This window comes from Myodes glareolus, chromosome 1 (genome assembly GCF_982192425.1).
Source record: "Myodes glareolus chromosome 1, mMyoGla1.1, whole genome shotgun sequence".
In the NCBI taxonomy this organism is placed as follows: domain Eukaryota; kingdom Metazoa; phylum Chordata; class Mammalia; order Rodentia; family Cricetidae; genus Myodes; species Myodes glareolus.
In genome coordinates this window covers 73,916,481-73,938,604 of record NC_142026.1, presented here as the reverse complement: position 1 = coordinate 73,938,604, position 22,124 = coordinate 73,916,481, and the positions used below count along the sequence as shown (strand labels likewise).

Below are 22,124 nucleotides of genomic sequence, written 5' to 3'. Positions count from 1 at the left end.
GATGGATGGATGCATGCATGCATGTATACATACATACATACATACATACGTACATACAAAAATAGATTGAAGGAAATTTACTATGAGAATTGGCTCAAACAACTATGCAAGTGAGAAGTCCCACAATATGAAGTCCTCCCTGAAGATCCAGGGACATCAGAGGTTGACTTCACCTTGAGTCTGAAGGCCAGAATATCAGGACCTCAAGTATCTTAAGGGAGAAGAGGATGTTACAGGTATGGAAGAGAATGTGAACTTATTCTGTCCTATCCCTCAATAGATTTTGGGGTACACAAATCTAACATCTAATGTGGTGGGTTAAAATCTAATCTCCAACAACTTCTCTCAGACACACTTACTGTGAATAAAGAAATAAAGTTGTACCAGCAATCTGTGTATCCCCCAACCCAGTCAAGTTAGCACATAAAATCAACCGGTCTACCATCTGGACTCACACCAGGTAGCTCAACTGTGAGGTCTGATCCAAGCTGTCAGTCATTTGAGTCTATACTTGAAGGTCACCCACATGCAGGAAGAGCCATTTCCCAAGAGTCTTTTGTATCCAGAAGCAACCATTTCTTTCCACCATACACTCAAATAAACTATGGAAATTGTTGTTAGTATTGATTCATTGTACACAGCAATGAGTTTCATAATATTTTTATTTATAAATGTACATATGTATATATATATATATATATGATCTAGGTCCCAAGATGACAGAAAAAATGCAATATTTGTCCTTGTACATCTGGCTTATTTCAATAAAAGCAATCATCTCCAATTCCATCTAATTTTTTTGCAAATGATGATTCATTCTTCTTTACAACTTTATAAAATTCCATTGTGCATAAAGACCACAATTTCTTTATCCTTTTTTATTCTTTATTATATATATATATATTGCTTTATATTTCTTTCTTTTTTCATCTGCTGATAGACAGTCGGTTGTATCTGTCACTTGATGACTGTATGTGGTGGTGCAGTAAACATAGATGTGTAGAAATCCCTGTGACACACTGACTTAAATATTTCCCTTTTCCTACAGCTTCACACTATACTTACAGTCCATTTCTTTTTTTGCCTTACCCACTGCATGAACTTGAGTAGCTACCATCCATAGGAGGCTGTGTCATTGCTTTCAGGACACAAAGCAGTGCCTGAAGCATAGCAGACACCCTGTACTGTGTATGAAGCATATAGGAAAATAAATCAGTTCATTCCATTTAGTGAGGACATCCTATATGCTAGAAATAGGATACAGAACTTGGTGATATCTCCAGGAACCTCCACATACCTGGTTAGCCAGCAAGGCACTTAGAGTCTAGGTTGAATTTCTTAGCTGAGGCCTGCTCTCACCTTCTGTCAGGAAGGGCTGGGCAGGCAGGAGGGCTCCCTGGAGGAGGAGGCACACCACTACCTCTCCTGAACTTCTCTCCCACTTCTCTGACTCAGTATTTCCATGGCCCCCTCTTCCTCCGCTTGCCCCTTGCATGCCAGTAAAGCTTAGTGTCTGGCTAGACCAGAGCTTGCAGACCAGCCAGCACCAACCCACAGACAGGTTTTATTTGGCCCACACAGTCACATTTTTTATTGAATTCATTTTAACATTTAAAAGCTGAAGGATTTTGCTTTAAAAATATCCAGATTTCTGTCTTCGTTTGGAAATTTGGAACATCTGGTGAGACTGGGTCCCTCTTCCCATATGGCCAGCACTGGCTGCAACTAAATGGCACCGACCACGTGTTCAATGCCAGCTTCTCTACACCCAGCCTGAATTAACGCCTGTGGAGCCTGAGGTCATTTGGGAATGGTGTCCCCATCTGAGGACTCCAGAATCCCACAAGGACCATCTGGGAATAATCCCTCCATATCTCTTCCAGGAGAAACAGACAGGATACAATGATAGGTGGCTGTCAAGCCAACAGACCTATATTGGATGTACTACAAATCTCTGGTATAATAGGACAGGAGTCTTAAGTTTAATCAATACAGACTAAAGCAGTTCCCCAAAGAGGCTGCCTTCTGGGACCAAACCACACATTCAAGAGGCAGAGAGATGGAGACAAAAGGGGCAGATCCTGGGAATGTTAGTTCTAGTTCACACAGTGAAGGCCGGGGTGATGATATCACAGTGGTCAGGACCCCCCCCCCCCACCAGAGTCTCTATATACCCTTCCTCATATATCTGTGTGACTTTAGTGGCTTCCTATGAGATCCCAAACAAGCATTTTGTCTAGACGATACCTTGAAAACTTTAAGGTGAATGGCGAGGGGTGAGGATGGTATAGACTGAAGCATTTTGAAGAAAGTCTCAAAGACCTGGGAAGCCACCCCATGCAGAGGGGATGAGTTCCAATGTGGATAACAGGAACCCTTACACAAAGCAGGTGGCGGGGTGGGGTCCTCGTGTAAGAAGTTGGTTAGTCCTTACAGCATGTGCAGGTCTTTAAACACATTCTAGAAGGATCTGTCCAGACAGGAAGGTTTCTGTCTAGAAACTGTCCATATACAGGTTAGGACAAAGTGGTGGTGGTGGTGGGGCGGCTGGGATTTTTATTCAAGCAGAAGAGCTCATTACAACAGAGAACACTCTTAGAATAAAAGTGAGGGATTTTCCTTGGCGCGCCTGGGTTTACCTACAAAATGCTGCTCAAATACTAATGACCTTTACACCAAGGTGAAGGTTTTACATAAGGATAAAGAGCTTGTGTGTTTCAAAGAGAAATCACAGTATCCTGCTTCCTGCACGCAAGGGAAGAAGGAAGGCTAACCGATTTTGTGCTCAGCACAGCCCAGTCCCTGGATTCCACTGACTTGAGCAAGACCCTGCACCTGCTCAGGCAGCAGGTGGGAGCCGGGAGAGGGCGGAGCAACTGGGCTCACTGCTCACACCACATTACCTTTACCTCCGGTGGCCGCCAGGGGCAGCACCGAGGCGCCTGCCGCACCTCCCCCTCCCCAATCTCCACCCCCCGCCCTCCGGGCTCCTGCTCCCGGGAGCCCCGCAAACCCCGCTCAGCCCGCGCCCCGCACAGCACCGAGGCTCCCGGCCCGGTCCGCCCAGCTGCCCCTCCCCGGGGCCATGGGGGCACCCCCGGGCTACCGACCCTCTGCCTGGGTGCATCTCCTCCACCAGCTGCCCCGCGCTGACTTCCAGCTCCGACCGGTGCCCAGCGGTTTTGCGCCCCGCGACCAAGAGTACCAGCAGGTGGGATGGCAAACAGGGACAAGGTACCCCGGGAACAGGAGTCTGAGTCACAGTTCTTGCATCTTGGGGGTCGGGGACCCATCCTGATTTTGGAGGTACAAGAGTATGATTAGAGGTAGAGAGCTCATACCTTGAGGTCCCCCCCCCCCGCCCGGACGTGCGCTGGGAATGCAGACCGCTCTCTTCCTAAATAAGAGAAAGCCAAGAGCCTAAACCCCCAAGAGTCCTAAATGGGCGGAGATGAGGCCCCAGCATTTGGACTCCTGAGACCTGCCTTGGAAGCCAGTCTTCAGGGTCATCTAAGGAAAGGTCCGCACTTGAGGTCCTAGATGAGAAGGACCCCGCCCCTACAGAATCCCAGCTAGTAAATATGTCCCAGAAAGGGGGGTACCTAAGAGAGAGGACAGAGAGCGGGAAGTCTGGGAAGGCAGCTGAGGTCTGGGACCAGAGATTGATATCCTCAAATGGGGAAAAGAGATTTTAGGGCCAGGGCTGGGGAACGAGGTGAGGTGAGATGAGGATTCAGGGTGCTTTTGGCCTGTCCCAGGACGGAAGGGGCTGTCAGGGTGCCAGAGAGGATCGGGTGGAGATGAGGTTAGTTTGGGGGCTACTGAAGACAGGCCTGGGTCCCAGGAGGGTGAGGCTGGTAGTGGAACCTCACAGAAGCCGGGTCTCCAGGGAAAGGGGCCCAGCTGCAGCTCTGGGTGGGGGTGTGTGAATGTCCCCTGACCCAGTTTAATTCAAGTCCTTGACTTTGAGATTAATGAGAAAAGCTTGGCTGATCTGGGGGGCCTGGGGAGGAGGGCTGGGAGTCAGCCGTGCCTCCCCCCAAATCTGAATCTCTGCGGCTGTTCAGGGTGGCTTCTGGGAAAGGGGCACAGGGTTGGGAGAGCTTCGAGGGAGGGGGGTGTTCCCAGAAAAGCAGCAAGGGGGAACGTGTGCTGTGTGCTTGCTATTTGGGTCATGGCTGGCACAGCCTGAGCGGCTCCTCCCTGCCTACTCCACCCGCCCCCTCTCCCCTCCAAACGGGGACCGCCATCCCCTCGCCCACAGCCACTTACACAATCACAGCCTCCAGACGGTGGGTCCACCTACTCCCAGCCAGACTCACGGGGATTATGGCTCTGGAGAGCGCCTCAGCCACGAGGAATCCCCCATGGGCCCCCGGCACCACCACAGACACTCGGAACAGTTCACTCAACCTGATCTTCAGCAGCTGGAGTCAAAGCTAGGGCACACACAGTCCCATCCCTGGGACATTCTTCTTTATGAAAATTACCACTGTGAATACAAAAAGACGCTACAAGGGACTCTGGGACGGGACCTTCAGGATCACATGCCAAGGCACATATACACAATACACCGTGTGTACATCATCACACACATGGGCACATACAAACACCACACACGTGACACAACTAATGCCCCATCTACACACACACAAACTCACAAACTCAACCAAAGTCACATGTACATACACTCCATAGTCCATCCAATACCACTCACTGATTGAAGAAGCCGTGTTCAGAAGACATTAATGCCCACAAGTGTTTCCTTGCACATACATGCAGCATGATCTACACAAACACCTTATACTCACATGTGCCCTCAGCTGGTGGAAGGCAAATCCACAGCCACATAAACACTGCTCACACTTGTCACTCACACAGGTGAAGGACAGGCAGATATGCTACAGTTTAGGGACAACAGTCCCTGGGAATGCAGGGCTGGGATTCCAGATCTCATCCTGCCCATATCCTGCAGTGTAGCTCCAGGCAACCTTGTCCAGCTCTGGGCCTCCGAGAAGACAAGTAACACAGGTCTCCTGAAAGCCCCTATTACATGAAGAGCCTACAGTTCTATAATTTATTTGAGACAGGGCTTCACTCTGTAGTCCAGGCTGGCTGGAGTTTATGTAATGTGGACTGGCCTGAAGCTGTGACAACCTTCCTGCCTCAGCCTCCAGAGTGCTAGGGTTCCAGGGGTGTACTGCCTTTCCTAGTTTTTAGCCATGCTGTTCTGCAAGGTGTTCCCAGCTATTAATACCCTTCCTGCCTGCCCCTTTCCTTCCCTCCCGCCTTTGGGTCTCACTACATACTACCCTGTCAGTCTCCTGTTTTCTATAGTTCTTTCTCTGTGTGTCTCTTCATCTCTGTGTCTGTCTCTCATTCTCTTCCCTCTCTCCCTATCTCTGGCTTGATCCCTCTGGTGTTTTGTATGTCTTACCTCTACATTCCTCTTTCTCCTTGCCTTTGTCTCTTTCCTTGCCTGCCTCTTCTGTCTGTGTATTCCTCTCTATTGCTTGATCTGTCTTCCTTCCCTATCTCCATCTCTGAGCCTTGTGTGTATGTATCACAGCACACACATACAAGCTGTCACAGCACCCTGTCCCCATCCCCAGCCCTGGGGTGACAGACTCAACTGCAGTGGGTGTGTGAGCTCAGCAGCAGGAGGGAGATGGGGTAAAGAAGGCTGTCTCTCCTGCTCTCCTGAAGTACAGAAATGGAAGCCTTCCTGCGCCTTCATTCCATACAGTTTAGAGGGAACCTCAGGAAGTTCTTGAGACATGCTGCACTTCAATTGCCTGATTGCAGTGAAGAGGAAACTGAGACTCAGAGAGATGAGATCTCTTTTGAGGACATACAACCTCAAAACCTGGGAAGAACAAGCAGGGTCAGAACCCAAAACCTGGGCTCATTACTTGGATGCTGCCTCCAGCAACCTAGCCCTAAATTCTGGATGGGCCTCAGTTGCTAATATGAGAGAGAATAGGCATCTCAACTTTTCCACATCCTGAGTGCCCTCAGGGGCTGGGCTTTGTGCCCTTGAGCCCCCCAACTGAAGAAGAACTTTCTGTCTGGGATATGCTAGTACTCTCTGAGACTTCTCATCACTTCTTCCTCAGGCTTTGCTGCTGGTGGCAGCCTTGGCCGGGCTGGGTTTGGGCCTGAGCCTCATCTTCATCGCCGTCTACCTCATCCGCTTCTGCTGCTGCAGGCCCCCAGAACCCCCTGGGGCCAAGAGTCCTCCACCCGGAGGAGGCTGTGTTACCTGGAGCTGCATCGCTGCCCTTCTCGTGGGCTGGTAATGGGGCCCCAGGATGGGTGGGGAGTGGGGATAGATCCCCCTACACTTGCTATCAGTCTTGTTTAAGCTACCTTGGGGTATGGGCCCAGAGTTGGCGCGGAGAGTACCTGTCTGCCTGATGAGTGGAGGGCTAGAGGCTTAAGGAGGATGAAGCAGCCAGCTGGGAGTAGCATTGAAAGCCTGGGATAGGTTTGGGGTTTTCAGTGGTTGTGCTACCTAGGGGAGTGAGATGCTCTCTTTAGACCACAGTGTCCGCATCTGTAAAGTGAGTTTTGCAATACTACCCATATCCTCATTAGTCACACTAAGACTAGAGAGTGCACAGCACCTGGGTCCTAGGGGTGTCCTCTGTGTTAGCCCTGATCAAAGAGCTATTCATTCACTGAGCTCATTCATTCAACAACTGAGCATAACTACCATGTGCCAGACACGGAACATGCCAGCCCAGGCACTCTGTGACTTCAGCCAGAGTTTCAGTCAAGGCAACAGCAGGCCTTATGGGGTCACCAGCACCAGCACCTGCTCAGCCCACACCCAAGCTGGGTCTGAGTCTTTCTCCTAAGAGCTGTACTCAAGATGGCCACACCTGGCTCTGACTGAGGGAAGCTCAGGGAGGGAGAAAAATGACTTTTCAAGCCCATATGGTAGAATCTAAGTAGAGATTTAGACTCATGAAAAAACAACCCTCTCCTCCCCACTCCCCCTCAGGACCCTCAATAAGAACTCCACAGGAGCTTCAGTGAACTTGACACCCAGATTGCTGGCTCTGAGACCAACCCCTCCTAGGTCATGGTTAGCTGACTTATGTCACTTATGAGAGTATTCAGGACTTGAGGGGACTGAGACCTGCTGGGGACCTTATGTGTGGTTAGGGTTAGCAGGAGCCCTGGTGTCCTCTCCAGCCATCTGGGGGTGTGGCCTGGAGTAGTCACTCCAGTCTGGGCTCTGGTCCACTCTTCTCATTGTAGGAAGAAGAGGGTGTGTGTTTGGGAGTATATGGGGGCTGGGCACCCTCTGTCCAAGATATTTTCTCATCAGGCTCTCCAGAATGGGGGTGGATGAGGGAGGCTGACAAAGGCCCAGTGGGGGAGAGTCACAACCCCAGCCCCCTCAGAGCCTGGGAACAAGAGGAGCTTTGTAGGGTTCTGAACAATGGGGCAGGGCCAGTAGGCTCCCGTCCAAGGGATGTGGTGGGGGCCTGTGTAGCCTAAGGCTGGGAACTGTGAGGGCATCAGGCTCTCGCCCCCTCCAGTATGAGGCACAGGCTCAGGGAGAAAAGTGGGTCCCCATATTCAAGCCCCACAATGGAAGTCTGTGTGTTGGCTGGGCAGGGACAGGAGCCCAGCTCCTGGCCTGGCCTTCAGCCCTCCCTCCCACATTCTCTTACTCTTCTTCCAGCTGGCTAGATGCCTGGATCCCTGGGCAGCATAGGGGAAGGCTGAGGGCTCTAGGCATAAGGTCTTTTACAAAAGAATAGGGGCTAGCGACCTTGTGCTCCTAAGAACCTTTAGAAGGCAGGGGCAAAGAACACTTGGGGTAGGAACAGACAGGTGTTTGGTGCCTAATGACTCCTAAGACAAGGCTGTGAATTCTGGGGTGTTTTGACAAAGGATGTAGGAGCTGGTCGTGAGCTGATCATAATTAGGAGTTGGTAACCTTTTATCCAGGGATAGGCAAAAACAAGGGTTCCATTCTGGGGAGGTGCGAGTTAAATCTGGGGGCTCCTTCTTTTCCACCACTCCACCCACCATTAGCATCACAATGACGTCTTTCCAGCTTGGGGGAGTGAGGTCTTCAGGTTACCTTGGCAACTGGTGGAGGCCAACCTTGGGCTGTTCTTTTTCCCACGGAGCATGAACCAATAGGATGGGTGCAGAGATTGGATAGACAAATGAAGCAAAGGGGAGGACGTGTAAGTGTAGAGGCATGATCCTGCCCTCCAGATTCTGAGACTGTTTGGTATTTCTTCTCCCTTCTTCTCTCAGTGCGGGCATTGGCATTGGTTTCTATGGCAACAGCGAGACCAGCGATGGGGTGTCCCAGCTCAGCTCAGCACTGCTGCATGCCAACCACACACTCAGCACCATTGATGACTTGGTGAGAGGGGCAGCAAAGGGCCAGACTGCAAACTCATACCTCAATTGATCTCCACATGGGAATGCGGCCCCCCACTGAGGAACAAAAGAAGCCAAGATCAAAGCCGATCCCAGACCAGAAACCTAATCCCCAGATACAGAACTGTAAAGGCAGACCTGCTGACATTAGACCATATGTTCAGCCCCAACCCTGCAACCTGGAGCTGGATCTAGAAGATTCAGACTCAGGCTGAAGACTCAGATCCAGGCCCAGGCCTGCACTTCCGTTTATATCCAAGCCAGAGACAAAACACCAAGGACACCGGTCCCTGTCTTCAGGGCAGATCTAAGACTACAGACCCTATCCTTGGTCCAAATACAAGCTCAGGGACCCCCACTGTGAGATCATGTACCCCAGGATTCCAGAGTTTGGGACTGAGATGCAGGTGTTATATTTCAGTGCCTACTTGTGTAGATCCAAGGAATCAGATTTGAGATCCCAGACTCAAAAGGACTGATGCAGACTTCAGACTTAAGACTCATCCTTCCATTTGACTTAATTTCAGTGCTGGGGTTAGAATCTTTACCTTGGACTAAACTAGAGCAAATGGCAGGACCTGGGAGCCCCACCTTGACTCACCTTTTCCCTAGTCTCCAGATGCCCCAGAACTCCTGATCTTAGGCAACTGATACTCCCTGCTTCACCCCCGAGACCCCATCCCTCAGCCCCAACCCTAGGCTTTGGAAAAGGCGGTTCCAGACCTAAGACCATGTCATCTCCCCAGGTGCTGGAAACAGTGGAGAGGCTGGGTGAGGCGGTGAGGACTGAGCTGACCACCCTGGAGGAAGTACTATCAGAACGTGTGGAGCTGGTGGCCGCCACCCGGGGAGCCAGGAGGCAGGCTGAGGCTGTGGCTCAGCACTTACAAGGACTGGCCTTCTGGCAAGGAGTGTCCCTCAGCCCGGTGCAGGTGGCTGAAGATGTGACTTTTGTGGAGGAGTACAGGTGGGAAAAGAAACTTTCTGGGTTTTTTTGTTTGTTTGTTTTGTTTTGTTTTTTGGGGGTTTTGTTTTGTTTTGTTTTGTTTTGTTTTTTTGTTTTTTTTTTTTTAGCATTGTAGTCTCACACTAGTCCCTGGGGGGATATGGGGCAGTATCTGGAGACAGTTTGATGGATGCAAGGATGCTGATCAGCATCCTCCAGGCCAGCCCCACTGTGGAGAATTACCCAGTTGTGAATATAAGTCCAGGCTAACAAAACTGAGCTTTGAGGTTGGATCCAGAGACTGGGGGCCCATCCTCATATTTACATACCCCCCCTTGGTCTCCTCTCTCATTCTTTCACTCACTCAGCCATTCCTTGACTCATTCCTTCAGCAAATCAATCACGTTACATAGTTTCTCTTGGACTAACCCTGTAGCAAACCTACCTACCAGACAATTGTGTTCACTGTGCAACTACTTAGCATCTGGTGAGATACAGCACAAGAGGTTAGGAACCTTAGCTTCAGGAGACCACTCTGTATTTGTGCACACTTACACAAGTTTCTTTGGCCTTGGTTTTCCCACCTTAAAGTAAGTCCTGTCATGCGTAACTCAAAATGCCTTGTGGAGAGTTAATAACTTCGAGTGTCTGAAACAAAGACTACATTATGACAGATGAAATATTGCCAGTAAAGTACAGATATGCCAAGCAGGGGGGATGACACAGGAAATCCCACCCAGCAGGGATTCTTTAGCAGGAAGATCAATATAAAACAGGCTCACAAAGCCAGACCTGGTGGTATAGGCCTGTAATCTCAGCTCCTTTGGAGGCTGAGATAAAAGGGTTGAAAACTCAAGGCCTGCTTGGCCTACTGAGTAATTTCAAGGTCAGTCTGAATAACTCAGTGAGGCATTGTCTCAAAGAGGAAAAAGAAGGCTGAGGATCTGGATAATGGAAGAATGTTTGCCTAGAGTTGACTGCTGAGGGACTGAAAGTGTGACTTAGAGGTAAAACTTCTGCCTAGAATCCCCCAGAGAGGGACTGTGGGTATGACTCAGTGGTAGAGCACCTGACCTGCCTGGAATCTCCCAGTGAAGGGGATGTGGCTCAGAGGTAGAGCCCCTGGAATTCAGCGGTGAGGAACTGGGGAGTAATGATCAGTGGTAGAGCCTGCCTAGAATCCCCCAGTGATGGGCTGGGTTTGTGGCTCTGGTAGAGACTTACTTAGAATCTACTACTGAGGGACTGGGAAACTTGACTCCGGTAGAGTTGCTTACCTAGCATGTGTGGTGCTCTGTGTACACCAAAGCATCAAAAGAGGTAAGAAGAGAGGAACTGGAGAGATGCGTTAGTGGCTTAAGGGCACTTGCTACTTGTATAGAAGACTCAGGTTCGGTTCCCGGCACACATGGTAGCTCAAAACTATCTGTAACTCCAATTCCATCACTCTTTCTTGACCTCTGTAGACACAAGGCATGCATTTGGTAGATGCACATACATGTAGGTAAAGCACTCATTGATTTAAAATAAATATTTTTAGAAAGCAGGTTTTCTGTAAGGTGGGTGAATGAGAACTTTGGAGCATATAAAATAGGAAGGGTCTTGTCTGGGGACAGGCAGGGCAGTTTATGTGAAAGTGTTTAGAAGGGCCATACTAAAAGGTGACACTGGAGGGGAAAGAGCAAGCTGCGAAGCCCTCTGAGTCAACCATCCGTCTCAATAACCAGCAAGACCAGGCTTTATCCACACAGTTATTTCATTTCTTCTTGCATTAGCTGACACTCCTGAGTCTTCTGTTCCCAAGCAGGAGGCCATGCTGCTTGGTACAAGCACACTGGGGCTGAAACAATCACAGCAGAGGATGATGCTGGAGATGAGGCAGTGGGAGGGAGGCAGGTCTAGGTCCAAGGGCCACAGGTTCTGTGTCATGGTCAAATCTAGGATCACAGGAGCCTGGAGAGGGAGGTAGGGGGGACTGTGACAATGATTCTTGGCAGATGCTCTGGATAAGTGTCTGGTAAAAGGTAGGCCCTCAATAAATACATTCGGACCATAGGGGTAAGTGCAGAGGTATGGCCAGGGACAAGGTCTCAGGGAGTTCAAACCACAATTACATGGTGACTACTGAGAATGAATCTCTTTATGGAGCGCTCACAGTGTGCCAAGTGCCGAGTTTAGGCCTTCCATACATCTTCCTTTACAGTCCTGATGCATTACTTACTTACGTACTTACTTACTTACTTACTTACATATTATGTCGCGTTCACAGCTCCCCAGATGATGATTTAGCTAACACGTACTTCACCCACAAGCCCATTCTCCTAGGACCTTTACATGTGTCCATTCATTCACCTGGCAACACATTTTGCATTTGATCCTGATATGCCACTCATGTTCCTGGTAGGGAAACTGAGGCAAATAGGTTACATGGCTAATTGAGTAATTGAGACCTAGATATCATACCTCTGAAGTGTGCAATAAGGTCCTGGGTGACTGACAACCTACAGTGCTGGCTCAGGGATTTAGTTAGAGAGGCCAATGCATGTGTCCACAAACACAGAACTTCTGTGTGATTCATTCAGGGTAGGTTTCAGGTGCTCCAGTGTCTTGTGAGCCCATGCACCATTTCACCAATGAACTTCGCTGGGCAGCAGGGAGGCTGCAAAATCGGGTTGGGTTAGCCTGAATCTGAGGTCCTGCTGGCCTCCAGAGGCGCACTTCCTTGTCCCTTCTTCTTATAGGTGGCTGGCCTACGTCCTTCTGCTGCTCTTGGTGCTGCTGGTTTGCCTCTTCACCCTCTTGGGCCTGGCGAAGCAGAGCAAGTGGCTGGTGGTTGTGTGAGTGGAATATATTGCACAGGGGAGAAAACCAGGCGGGTTTCCAGCATGCAGCATTGCTAAAGTCTTAGAAAAGGCAAACTGTGTTTGTTGTAATGGGGGGGGAGGGATGATCAGGTGATCTCTGACATGCCACAGATGCTTTCTCCCTTGGTCACCACAACAAATCCATGGAGGAAGTGGCACCAGGTCCTCTGTATGGCAGGTGAGGGACTTGTGGTAATGTGGGGACACATAGGACCTATACCCTTATTGAATAGTTCTCTGTGTACCAGATATCATTCTTAGGACTTCATGGGACTCTCACACTCAGTTACCCAGGGATGTAGACATTGACCTCTGTTTAACAATGGAAGTTGGTGGAAGCCCATGTGGCTAGGTCAGGACCACACAGCAAGAAGTATGTGGTGGGGCTCAAACCCAGCCTGCCCTTCACTGGAAGAGTGCATCCTCCTCTTCTTCCTCCCTTGTGGCCCACTGTCTGTGGACCCTCCCTGGGAGATAAGTCCAACTACTGCATCTAGGCTCTCATCAAGGCTTGGAGACTCATAGAACACACTGTGCTGAGCAAGTATATGACAGGGGACCAGGTCTTTCAGTTTACCACAGCTGTTAACCTCCCCCACTACCCCAGGACCCAGAATTCTTCTACCCCTCACAGCCCTGGACATAGGCTAAGACTTAAGTAAACCAAGCTCTGAGTTTCAGAAATTAACTCTGAAACACTCTCCACACCTTACAGCTTGGAGGTGGAGGTAATGGAGAGAAGACAGCTAAATAAAATAGGCTGTAGATGGGCCTGAAACTAGCTTAGAACCTCCAGGACCCTGTGCAATGAAATCCCAGCAAATTCAGCCTATGGGTGGACAGCTGCCCCCTAGAGTCCAGGAACAGCTGGCATAGTGGCTGCTGACCTGCCAGCCAAGACCTTCCCCTCTCCTTTGCCAACTGAACAGATGTTCTGTTTGACGTCAGTCTGGGCCTTACCCCCACCCTTCACTCCCATGCCTCTGATGCTAATCCTCTAGGCTATAGAGGTTGGTGGGTACTGGGGAGGGCTGTGATTGGATGTGGGGTATAGAAAGAGGCAAGGCTGATTAAGAGATCTGAGTCCAATCACCTCCCCCTCTAGGATGACCGCCATGAGTCTCCTGGTGCTTGTCCTGAGCTGGGGTTCTATGGGCCTAGAGGCTGCCACAGCTGTGGTAAGTATGGGGCTCTGGATTGGGGTGTTCTGAATCCTGGTGTTCTGAATCTAATTATTGCCATTAATCCTAAGGCTTGGAGGACATGATCATAGTTCTGAGGTTTCAAACTTATTTGCTGGGTCCTGAGAGGGCAGAAACTGGGGCCTAGACTAGACTCCTCAGTCTGAGGAGAGCTAGGGTCTAGACCCCTGGATCTGAGAGAGCAGGGTTGGAGCCTGGACCTTTGAGCTCAATGAAAATATGAGATTGGATATTTCTGGTCTGATCCCTTCCTATTTCCTTCATCAGGGCCTCAGTGACTTCTGCTCCAACCCAGACACCTATGTGCTGAACCTGACAGAGGAGGAGACAGGGCTCAGCTCAGGTGATTCCCATAAATCCCTGCGGTCCTCAGCACTCCCTGCCACCCCCATAGTGCCCAGTCCATTGTAGGGGTAGAGTGTAGATCATCTACCAGTACTGGCAGGATGATAAAAGGGTAGGATCAAAATGCCTGTGAGTGGTGGGGGTTGGGGAGTGAGTCATGGGCCTCAGTGATAGGAGAACTTGATTGATTATGGGAGAACAAGGAAGTATAATTAGGTCAGTTAAATTCCAGATGCAGGTGAAGTAGAAGGGATGAAATTATGTGAAGTGATATTGACCATCTATAATCCCAGCAATTAGGAGGCTGAGGCATGAGCTCAAGGGTAGCCTGGGCTATGTAGCCCTTGTCACATTCTGTTCTAAAACAAAAACAAAAACAGAATGGAATTGGAGATGTTGCTGCTCAGTTGGTATTGTCTTGCATGCCCAAAGCTGTAAATTTGATTCCCAGTAACACATAAAATTTGGCATCGTGGCTTGTGCCTAAATCTCATCACTCATGATGTGAAGGAAGAAAGATTAGAAACTCAAGTTCTCCTCAGTTACATAGCAAGGCTGGTTGGTGTTACATGACTCTGTGTCTTAAAACAACAGCAACAAAGCAAGTTCAAGGCTGGTTGGTGTTACATGACTCTGTGTCTTAAAACAACAGCAACAAACTGAACAACAAAACAGGAAAGAAGAAGAAAAGGTGGGAAGGAAATGGAAGGAAAGGGGGAAAGGGGAGGGAACAGAATAGGGGAGTAAAGGGGAGGGAAGGAAAGGAAGTGATGAAGGGAGAGGAAGAGGGAGAGGAAGAGAAGGGAGAACGGGAGGAGGAAAGGAAAGGAGGGTGACTAGCAGGTCTTTGAGACCCCAAGAAAGTTCCAAACTGGGGAATGTCCACTGGGCTATGGCCCTCGAGATTTGCCCAGGGAGAGCCTAGGCCCAGGCTCATAGCCTGCTCCTTTCTCTCCCTCCACTTCAGACATCCTCAACTATTATTTCCTGTGCAACCAGGCGGTCTCCAACCCCTTCCAACAGGTTAGGACTGTGGGCAAAAAAAAAAGGGAAATGAGAAGATGGCTATTGTGGAGCCCCAAGGGCATATGCTGGGCTGCCCTTCTGGGAGGTGGACGGGGCCAAGGTCCTGAGTTGTGTATTCTGGTGGACAGATGGCATGGTGGATACCCTGACCTGAGTCCTTCTCTCTCTTATCTCCCTGCAGAGGCTGACTCTGTCTCAGCGAGCTCTAGCCAGCATCCACTCCCAGCTGCAGGGCCTGGAGCGGGAAGCTGTCCCTCAGTTCCCTGCAGCACAGGTTAGGTCAATGGACTGCACCAGTGGGGTGTGGGGGGGTGAGGCTGATCCTGGTGAACCTGTGGGATGCTGGTCCATCGCTTGTGAAGGGGCAGGTTGACTGTGGAACTGGCCCTAATCTAAGTAGGGCATGATTTCATGTTGTATGCAGAGCCTATGGAAAGGGGCAGGACAATAGAGCTAAGCAGCTCTCTGGGCCAGAGCTTCCAGGAAGGGATGGAGGCAATAGAAGTAGACTGGTCTTTTGGGGCTGGGGAGGACATGGAGATGAGGGAGGACCTAGAGTGCTGCTGAACCTATGTAAAAGGGAGTGTCTGGTCCCGTTGGGAATTGGGGCTCATGAGTTGAGGGCAGGACATTGCTGGGTAGCATGACTGTGTAACTGTTCCCTCCCACAACAGAAGCCCTTGTTATCTTTGGAGGAGACGCTGAATGTGACAGAGGGAAGCTTCCACCAGTTGGTGGCACTGTTGCATTGCCGCAGTCTGCACAAGGTGCGCTCCTGTGTGCTTGCTTGCCTGCCCTCTGTCTTTTTCTCCTTTTCTCCTCTCCTCTCTCTTCCCCTCTGTCTCTCTCTGTCTCCCTCTCCCTCCTCTTTGCTTCTTTCTATCTCCTCCTCCCGAGGTTTTCAGCTTCTACCTTCTCCCCTACTCCTTGAAAGCTGTTCAACCTCTTAAGCCCTGGAAAGAGAGCCTGAGCAGGCTCCTAATTCCCTGGGTTGAATGCTGGTCCACGGATCTCTAGATGTGAAAGGGGCAGTGGGAAAAGGGCAGAAGTCTGTTCAAGCCCCACTGTAGGCTCAGCTGTGAGCTGTGTGGCCTCAAGAGCAGGCCAGCATCTCTGAGTCTCAGTTTTCCCACCTTTACACCTTTGGGGGAACAATTATGAACATCACAAAGACTCTCACCCTTACAACATCAGGAGTTGTTCTAATAGAGACCTAACTGCTTTCCTTGGTTACAGTCTCCCACACTGATACTCTCCATGCACACAGCTTTTGCCATGACCCTGACTCTGTGGGGTCACTGACCCCCATAAACAGACCAGGATGACATTTTTCTTTTATAGTTCTGGGGGATTGAATTCTGATACTCTAGCCTATTAGACGAGCACTCTACCATTGATGTGTGTGTGCGCGCACATGTGTGTGTGTGTGTCTAGGGTTTCATGTAGCCCAGGATCGTTTCCAACTGGCTTCAGAGCAAAGGATGACTCTGAGTTCTGATCTTTTTGTGCACGCCTCCCTCCTGAGTGCTGAGATTACAGGTGTGTGATGGCACACCCGTATGAAATACTGGGTATGGAACCCAAGGCTTCATGTATTTTAAGGAAGCACTCTACCAACTGAGCTATGTCCCCAACCTCCAGTCTTTTTAAAAAGTATTTTTCATTTTGAGGCAGAGTCTCATTAAGTTGCCCAGATAGACCTTGGACTGCTAATCTTCTGGTCTCAGCCTCCCCACTAGCTGGCAATATTTTCCAGACCCAGCAGGGAATATTATTACATCTTCTGCAAACCCAGAGGCTGGGATAAGGCAGTTGAGTGATTTTCCCAGAAGGCAAGGACGTCACGGAAGGGCACTGAGCTGTTTCTGGTGGGAACTGCTAAGCATGGCCAGTCTGTCTGTCCCCTTCTGGTTTGGAAACATTTTTATTCACCTGCCATCCAACGGCTCACTGCAGATCAGATCTGGAGAACATATGCTTCTTCACCACCTCTGGTCATCTGGTCTACCTTAGGATTAGGATACAGACTCAGCAAAGAAACTCCTCTCTACAAGGAGACCCAAGCAACACCTGGAGGTCCTTGCCCCAAATCACTATTGCTATTGGATATTCAAAGTCTGAAATTAATGTGGTATCCTGACTCAGAGGGCAGGTACCAAAAAGTCAGCAAAGGTCACTGAATAGGTATCTGAGAAGGGCCAAGTAGGGGTCCTTGCTTTTTTTATAATATAGAAAGCTGGGCCCCAATCCTGTTTTATGTCTCATTGATATGCTGAGCTTTAATTCTGACTCCAAGATGACTGTGAAGGGAGAAATGAGGGGTCAGAGCCTGTGCCAACTATTGAGAAATCATGTGACCCTGGGCCTTGGTTCTCCATCTAGACCTTTTCCACCACGTATTAAAATTAGGGACAGGTCTGAGGACTTTGCTCCATCTATAAAGTACTCGCCACACAATCATGAGGACCTGAGTTTGATCCCCAGAAACCATGCAAAAAGCAGGGCATATGGTGCTCAGCACTGAAGAGGCAGAGACAGGGAGTTATCTGGGACCTGCTGGCCACCCAGCCTAGCCCAGTTAGTGCACACCAGGTCCCAGTGAGAAAGCCTACTTAAAAAACAAACAAAACATTGCTGACAGTGGCTTGATACACCTTTAATCCCAGCACTGGGGAGGCAGAACCAAGCAGATTTCTGAGTTTGAGGCCAGTCTGGTCTATAGAAAGTTTTAGGACAGCCAGGGCTATACAGAGAAACTCTCTGGATAAACAAAACTCAAAATGTATTTGATCTTTAACCTTTGTTTCCACCCCACATGCACAGGCATACAACAACCCTTCCACATGTACACACACACACACAAACACACGTAGACACAAATATACACATAAATAAAATAGGGACAAGAGACACTAGGATAAGAAAGAACGGGCTGGGTGTGGTGGTGCACACATTTCACCCCAGCCCTTCCAGAGGCAGATGCAAAGACAGGTGGATCTCTGGGAGTTTTAGACCAGCCTAATCTACAAAGTGAGTCCCAGGCCAGCTAGGCCTATAGGGAGAGACCCTGTGTAAATGAGTGGCAAGGGGTAGGTGTCTCTGGAACCTAAGAGACTTGGTTCCAGATTCAGCTTTGTACCTTCTAGGCTGTGTGACTCTGTAAAAGCAGATTGCCCACTCTGGGCTCAGCTTCTTTCCACAGCATCAAAGGCAGCATTACATGGGGCTATTGCAAAGATATGTGGGCACAGTATGTGTGTGCCTGACGCAAACCTAACTGGTTAGTATCCTGGTGGGCTCCTCACCACACACTTCACTTACTCAACAGTAGGAGCCTCTTCCTTCACCCCAACACTTGCACCAGGAAGTCAGGACTGCCCTTCTAGCTCGCTATCCTCACTTCCCCACTGCATCTGCTGCTCACACAGCCACTGTGGCAGCAGACCCTGGCCCCTCCCCTCCTGCCAAGACCACACCTGCTCATTCCATCTATCCAGAGACAGCTGGTGATCCTTTCAAACACAACCAGATCAGAGTCTCCCTTGAAAAGCCCTTGCATGAACCCCCCTGCACGTGGATTAAAGCTAGGGCTCCTAGCACTGACCTAGAAGAGTCTGTATAGACAGCCCTAGCAAAAGCCGTGTGGCCTCAGTCTTGGTGATTCTATCCTATTCCTCCATGTCACCCCAGCTACCTGCCTTTGTCTAGAACTAACCATCTGCCTGGATCCTTGTGCCCTTCTCAAATGGCCTCTGCTGGTACTGTCCTAACATCTTACTGCCCTACCAGCTCACAAGCCTCCAAAGTGGACTTCTTGGTCCCATGTACTGAAGGTTGCCAGTGCTGAGCAAAGGTGGCTTAGTCCATTTTCTACAGAATGAACCAGCATGTTGGCTGTGCCACTGGGCATTGAGGTCACAGTGGTTCTGCTGTCCTCCAGGGCAGCAGTCACAGTAGACAGTCTTTTCTGCATGTGTATCATGTGCCATGTCCAATCCTAAGTTGTTACGTAACCCAGCGATTTGTGGGACCCAAGGGGCATCTGACAATGTGTGGCAACATGAATTTCACAGCTACAGGAAAGGGTGCCAGCATCCTCATCTGTCAGTAACACCTGGTTGGAACAAGGATAGGCAGGGATGGTGCTGGTGGGAGGTGGCAGTGTAGAGGCTCTTCCACCTGGGATCCTGGGAGAGCAGTTCTCTGGGTGCTGAGTGGCGATGGTAGACCACTTTGCATGTGGGGTAGAGGCATGAGATAAAATAGAAACGGACTGGGGGGCTGCAGCTCAGCCAAAGGCACGGTGAACATATGGATGGCCTTCCATGTTCACAACAAGCTCTCTGACAGGAGACTAAACTTGGGCACAGAGTCTCCGTGACTCATGCAATACCACTCAGCCAGGCAGGTGGATGGTTGGATCTATTTACAGGGTACATGTGTGTGCACTCTAAGGCTTACCCTCTGCCTCAGGACTATGGCTCGGCACTCCGAGGCCTGTGTGAAGATGCCCTGGAGGGCCTGCTGTTCCTGATGCTCTTCTCTCTCCTGTCTGCGGGGGCCCTGGCCACCACCCTTTGCAGCCTGCCCCGTGCCTGGGCCCTCTTCCCGCCCAGGTCAGCAGGGGAGAGAGGGCAGGGTCCCCAGGGAGGGGACAGGAGGCAGCACCCAGGGCCACTGGTGGGGATGGGGCAGCCTCCTGATGGGTTCCCATCCTGCTTCTCTGCCACTCCCCACATCACACTCCAGTGATGACTACGATGACACAGATGATGACGACCCTTTCAACCCTCAGGTACAGACCCTGGTCTGCGGAGGAAGGCTGGGCTGTCAACTCCTGGGTCTGAGGGACGGTTGGATCTGGGTCTCTGGGTCTGAGGGAGAAGGACTGCAGCTGGGATCCTGGGTCTGAGGGAGGGACCCCCAGTATGTGACACATTCTCATTGTATGTCTTCTCCCCATTATCGTGCTAGGAATCCAAGCGCTTTGTGCAGTGGCAGTCTTCCATCTGAGCCTCCCCTCCAGCCTGGAGTGGTCTCTCCTGTTAGGTAAGCTTTAATGGCACCTCGGTGATCTGCTGGGCCTTGACTTATGGCACTCTGAGGCTGGGTGGGTGTCCATGGGAGTGTCTCCTGCCTATGTCAGCTCCTCATCTCTCCCTCTCTCTAGCTCCTTTCCTGGCTGCTGGAGAAGGCCCCACTAACCTGACCCTGACTGGGCTCTGACCACTAACACTGCTGGCCATGGACACCTCACATAGGATGACATTCTGCTTGGGCCCCAACATTCCCCCATTCCCATTTGTCTTTAGCACAAGGGACTGCTGAGATGGCAGAGCAGGGATCTGGGCTCGCTGGGAAGGGGGCTGACCTACAGCCAGGTGTCCCTCACCTCTGGCTGGCTGCTGGTATTGTTCTTGGAGGGACTAAGGGAGGCAGGTATAAGGATGTCTCTGCTCCTGCCATATTCCAGCAATCTCAACTCATGGCACTAACTTGGAGAGGGTTGATTTGAAATAAAAGGGAAGACTATTTTACAAGTAGCTAGGATCTTCTTTTTTCTCCCCTCCTGGGAGAGGAAGTCCTGACTGAGCTAGAGAGATGACTCCCTCCTTGATGGTTGAAAGGCAACTCTCCTCTTGTCTAGGTTCAGCACCACTCTGGTTCTGAAAGTCACATGCGTGTCCTGACAAAGGAAGAGGCAGACCCCAGGAAGAGAATAAACGTAGCACTAGATCTAAACATGCATGAATCCACAGGAACAACAAAGTCGAGCTTCCAGTCATGTGGGATGTGCAAGGTCTTGTGGGCTTAGGAATGGTGTGGCATCAACTCACTTTCTAGCAGTTCAAATCCAGCACAAGATGTCAGAAAACCTAAATGTGTGCCAGTAAAGGGGAAGAAGTATTCAAAGAGGAAGTAGAATGTAGAAAGAGAAAGTACATAGTGCTGCTAAGGTGATGTAGAAGATGAAACGTGAAGATATAAATCTAGACAAGAAAAGATAAGGCAGTCAATGAGCTAAAAACTACAAACAAACCAACAAATATGGCAGAGTAAAAAGGGAAATTTATTGTATGGGGAATAATGCCTATGTAGTTCTCTTTTGTAAAAAGAAAAAATTAGCACATATGACAAATAATTCATAAAAGACATCTCAATTTAAAAATAAGCAAGTAAGATGAACATAAGAAGAAACAAAAACCCAGAGACAAAACTCATAAAGTGGCTAAAATTCTAATGATTTCCAAACACACTGTGCTACTCCCCTGCCCAGTACTTACTGTGACGTTAAAGTGGGGTGCTGTCTGGTGCTGTTCTAGAAGCCCAGAGAAGAGGTGCTCAAAATATGCTGCCCAAAGGCTGTGAATCCCCAGTGTGTGAAAAAACAAACAAACAAAAACTCTAATCTGTGAAAGAATGGCAACTGTTTCTTGGCATGGTGATCCTTTGGGGAACCGGCTTCCAGACAGAGACAAGCAACTGAAGATATGTGTGAAGAGCCCTCTGTCCAGGCAACACTTGGCTTAGTTAAATGCTGGAGACAAAAAGTCCACAAAAGGAAGAGAAGTGATCTGCAAGTAGAACTCTCTCGAAGACCAGCAGTTCTGTAAGGGAAGCCAGTAGAACAGGATACTCAAGTTGGGTGTGACAAACAGTGGCAGTCGGGTACACAAGCACCAGGTGACATACTCTGAAACGTCCCACACAGCGGTTGGATGCTTCTGGGCCCCAGTCCAGGCACCACTGTGTTGAATGTGGGCAAGTCAGTTGACTCGTTGAACCTCAGTTGCATCGTCAAGCAAATGGGTGTCATAAATCCAGAAACCTCAGCTCCAACAGGACAGAGAAAAGCAAAATAAATGCAACATGATGCTCTGGGTTACACACTGGCACATAGAAAACGTTAATGAGAAAAGTATCGAAGTCTAAAGTTTGCAGCTTAGTTCAGAGTATTAAAGCAATGTCAGACAGTTTCTTTTTAACAAATAAACAAAGGTGAATCTGAGGTGATAGCAATAGGGGAAACTGGGCATTTTATGCCCAACTCCTGTATTATCTTTGCAACTTTTTCCCCCCTGTAAACCCAAATTTATTCTAAAATAAAAGTTCATTATAAAAAAGAGATGGGAAGAAACCTACCATGCTAACAGTAACAAAATGTTATAAAGTTATCAAAGTGTTGTGTAATTACCAAAAGTCTCTGGTACAAAGTGTGACTAGAAGCTGGGTTATTATTTTAACAGGTATCCCTAATTGAACGGCATGATTCAATCATTTCTGGTGTAAACAATGAGCTTTAAGAAAAGTCTACTGGGCCGGGCGGTG

At 49.5% G+C, this 22,124-nt stretch overlaps 1 protein-coding gene and 1 long non-coding RNA gene across 4 annotated transcripts in view; both read left to right on the top strand.

Moving 5' to 3' along the window:
• The window catches only part of LOC146895921 (uncharacterized), a 136,962-nt gene that overhangs the window by 88,539 nt on the left and 26,299 nt on the right, over positions 1–22,124 (top strand). The window lies entirely within an intron of this gene.
• Positions 2,996–21,921, top strand: Ttyh1 (tweety family member 1). Of its 3 annotated transcripts, none has more exons than XM_048431743.3 (14): positions 2,998–3,211; positions 6,117–6,295; positions 8,284–8,395; positions 9,159–9,379; positions 12,100–12,195; positions 13,328–13,400; positions 13,692–13,767; positions 14,737–14,792; positions 14,977–15,069; positions 15,470–15,562; positions 19,269–19,411; positions 19,545–19,590; positions 19,770–19,844; positions 20,443–21,921. In XM_048431743.3, the coding sequence occupies exons 1-13, from the start codon at positions 3,086–3,088 to the stop codon at positions 19,806–19,808; spliced, it is 1,353 nt and encodes a 450-aa protein (XP_048287700.1). In that variant the 5' UTR covers positions 2,998–3,085; the 3' UTR covers positions 19,809–19,844; positions 20,443–21,921. The 3 variants fall into 3 exon arrangements, with proteins under 3 accessions (XP_087765997.1, XP_048287700.1, XP_048287699.1); XM_048431742.3 differs by having other exon boundaries at positions 19,966–21,921; XM_087909871.1 differs by lacking the exon at positions 19,545–19,590 and having other exon boundaries at positions 2,996–3,211; positions 19,966–21,921.

Coding starts and splice junctions, on each gene's coding strand:
- Ttyh1 (XM_087909871.1), top strand. CDS start 3,086: ATGGGGGCACCCCCGGGCTACCGACCCTCTGCCTGGGTGCATCTCCTC. Junction 3,212..6,116: donor GCGACCAAGAGTACCAGCAG/GTGGGATGGCAA, acceptor CTTCTTCCTCAG/GCTTTGCTGCTGGTGGCAGC. Junction 14,793..14,976: donor TCTCCAACCCCTTCCAACAG/GTTAGGACTGTG, acceptor ATCTCCCTGCAG/AGGCTGACTCTGTCTCAGCG.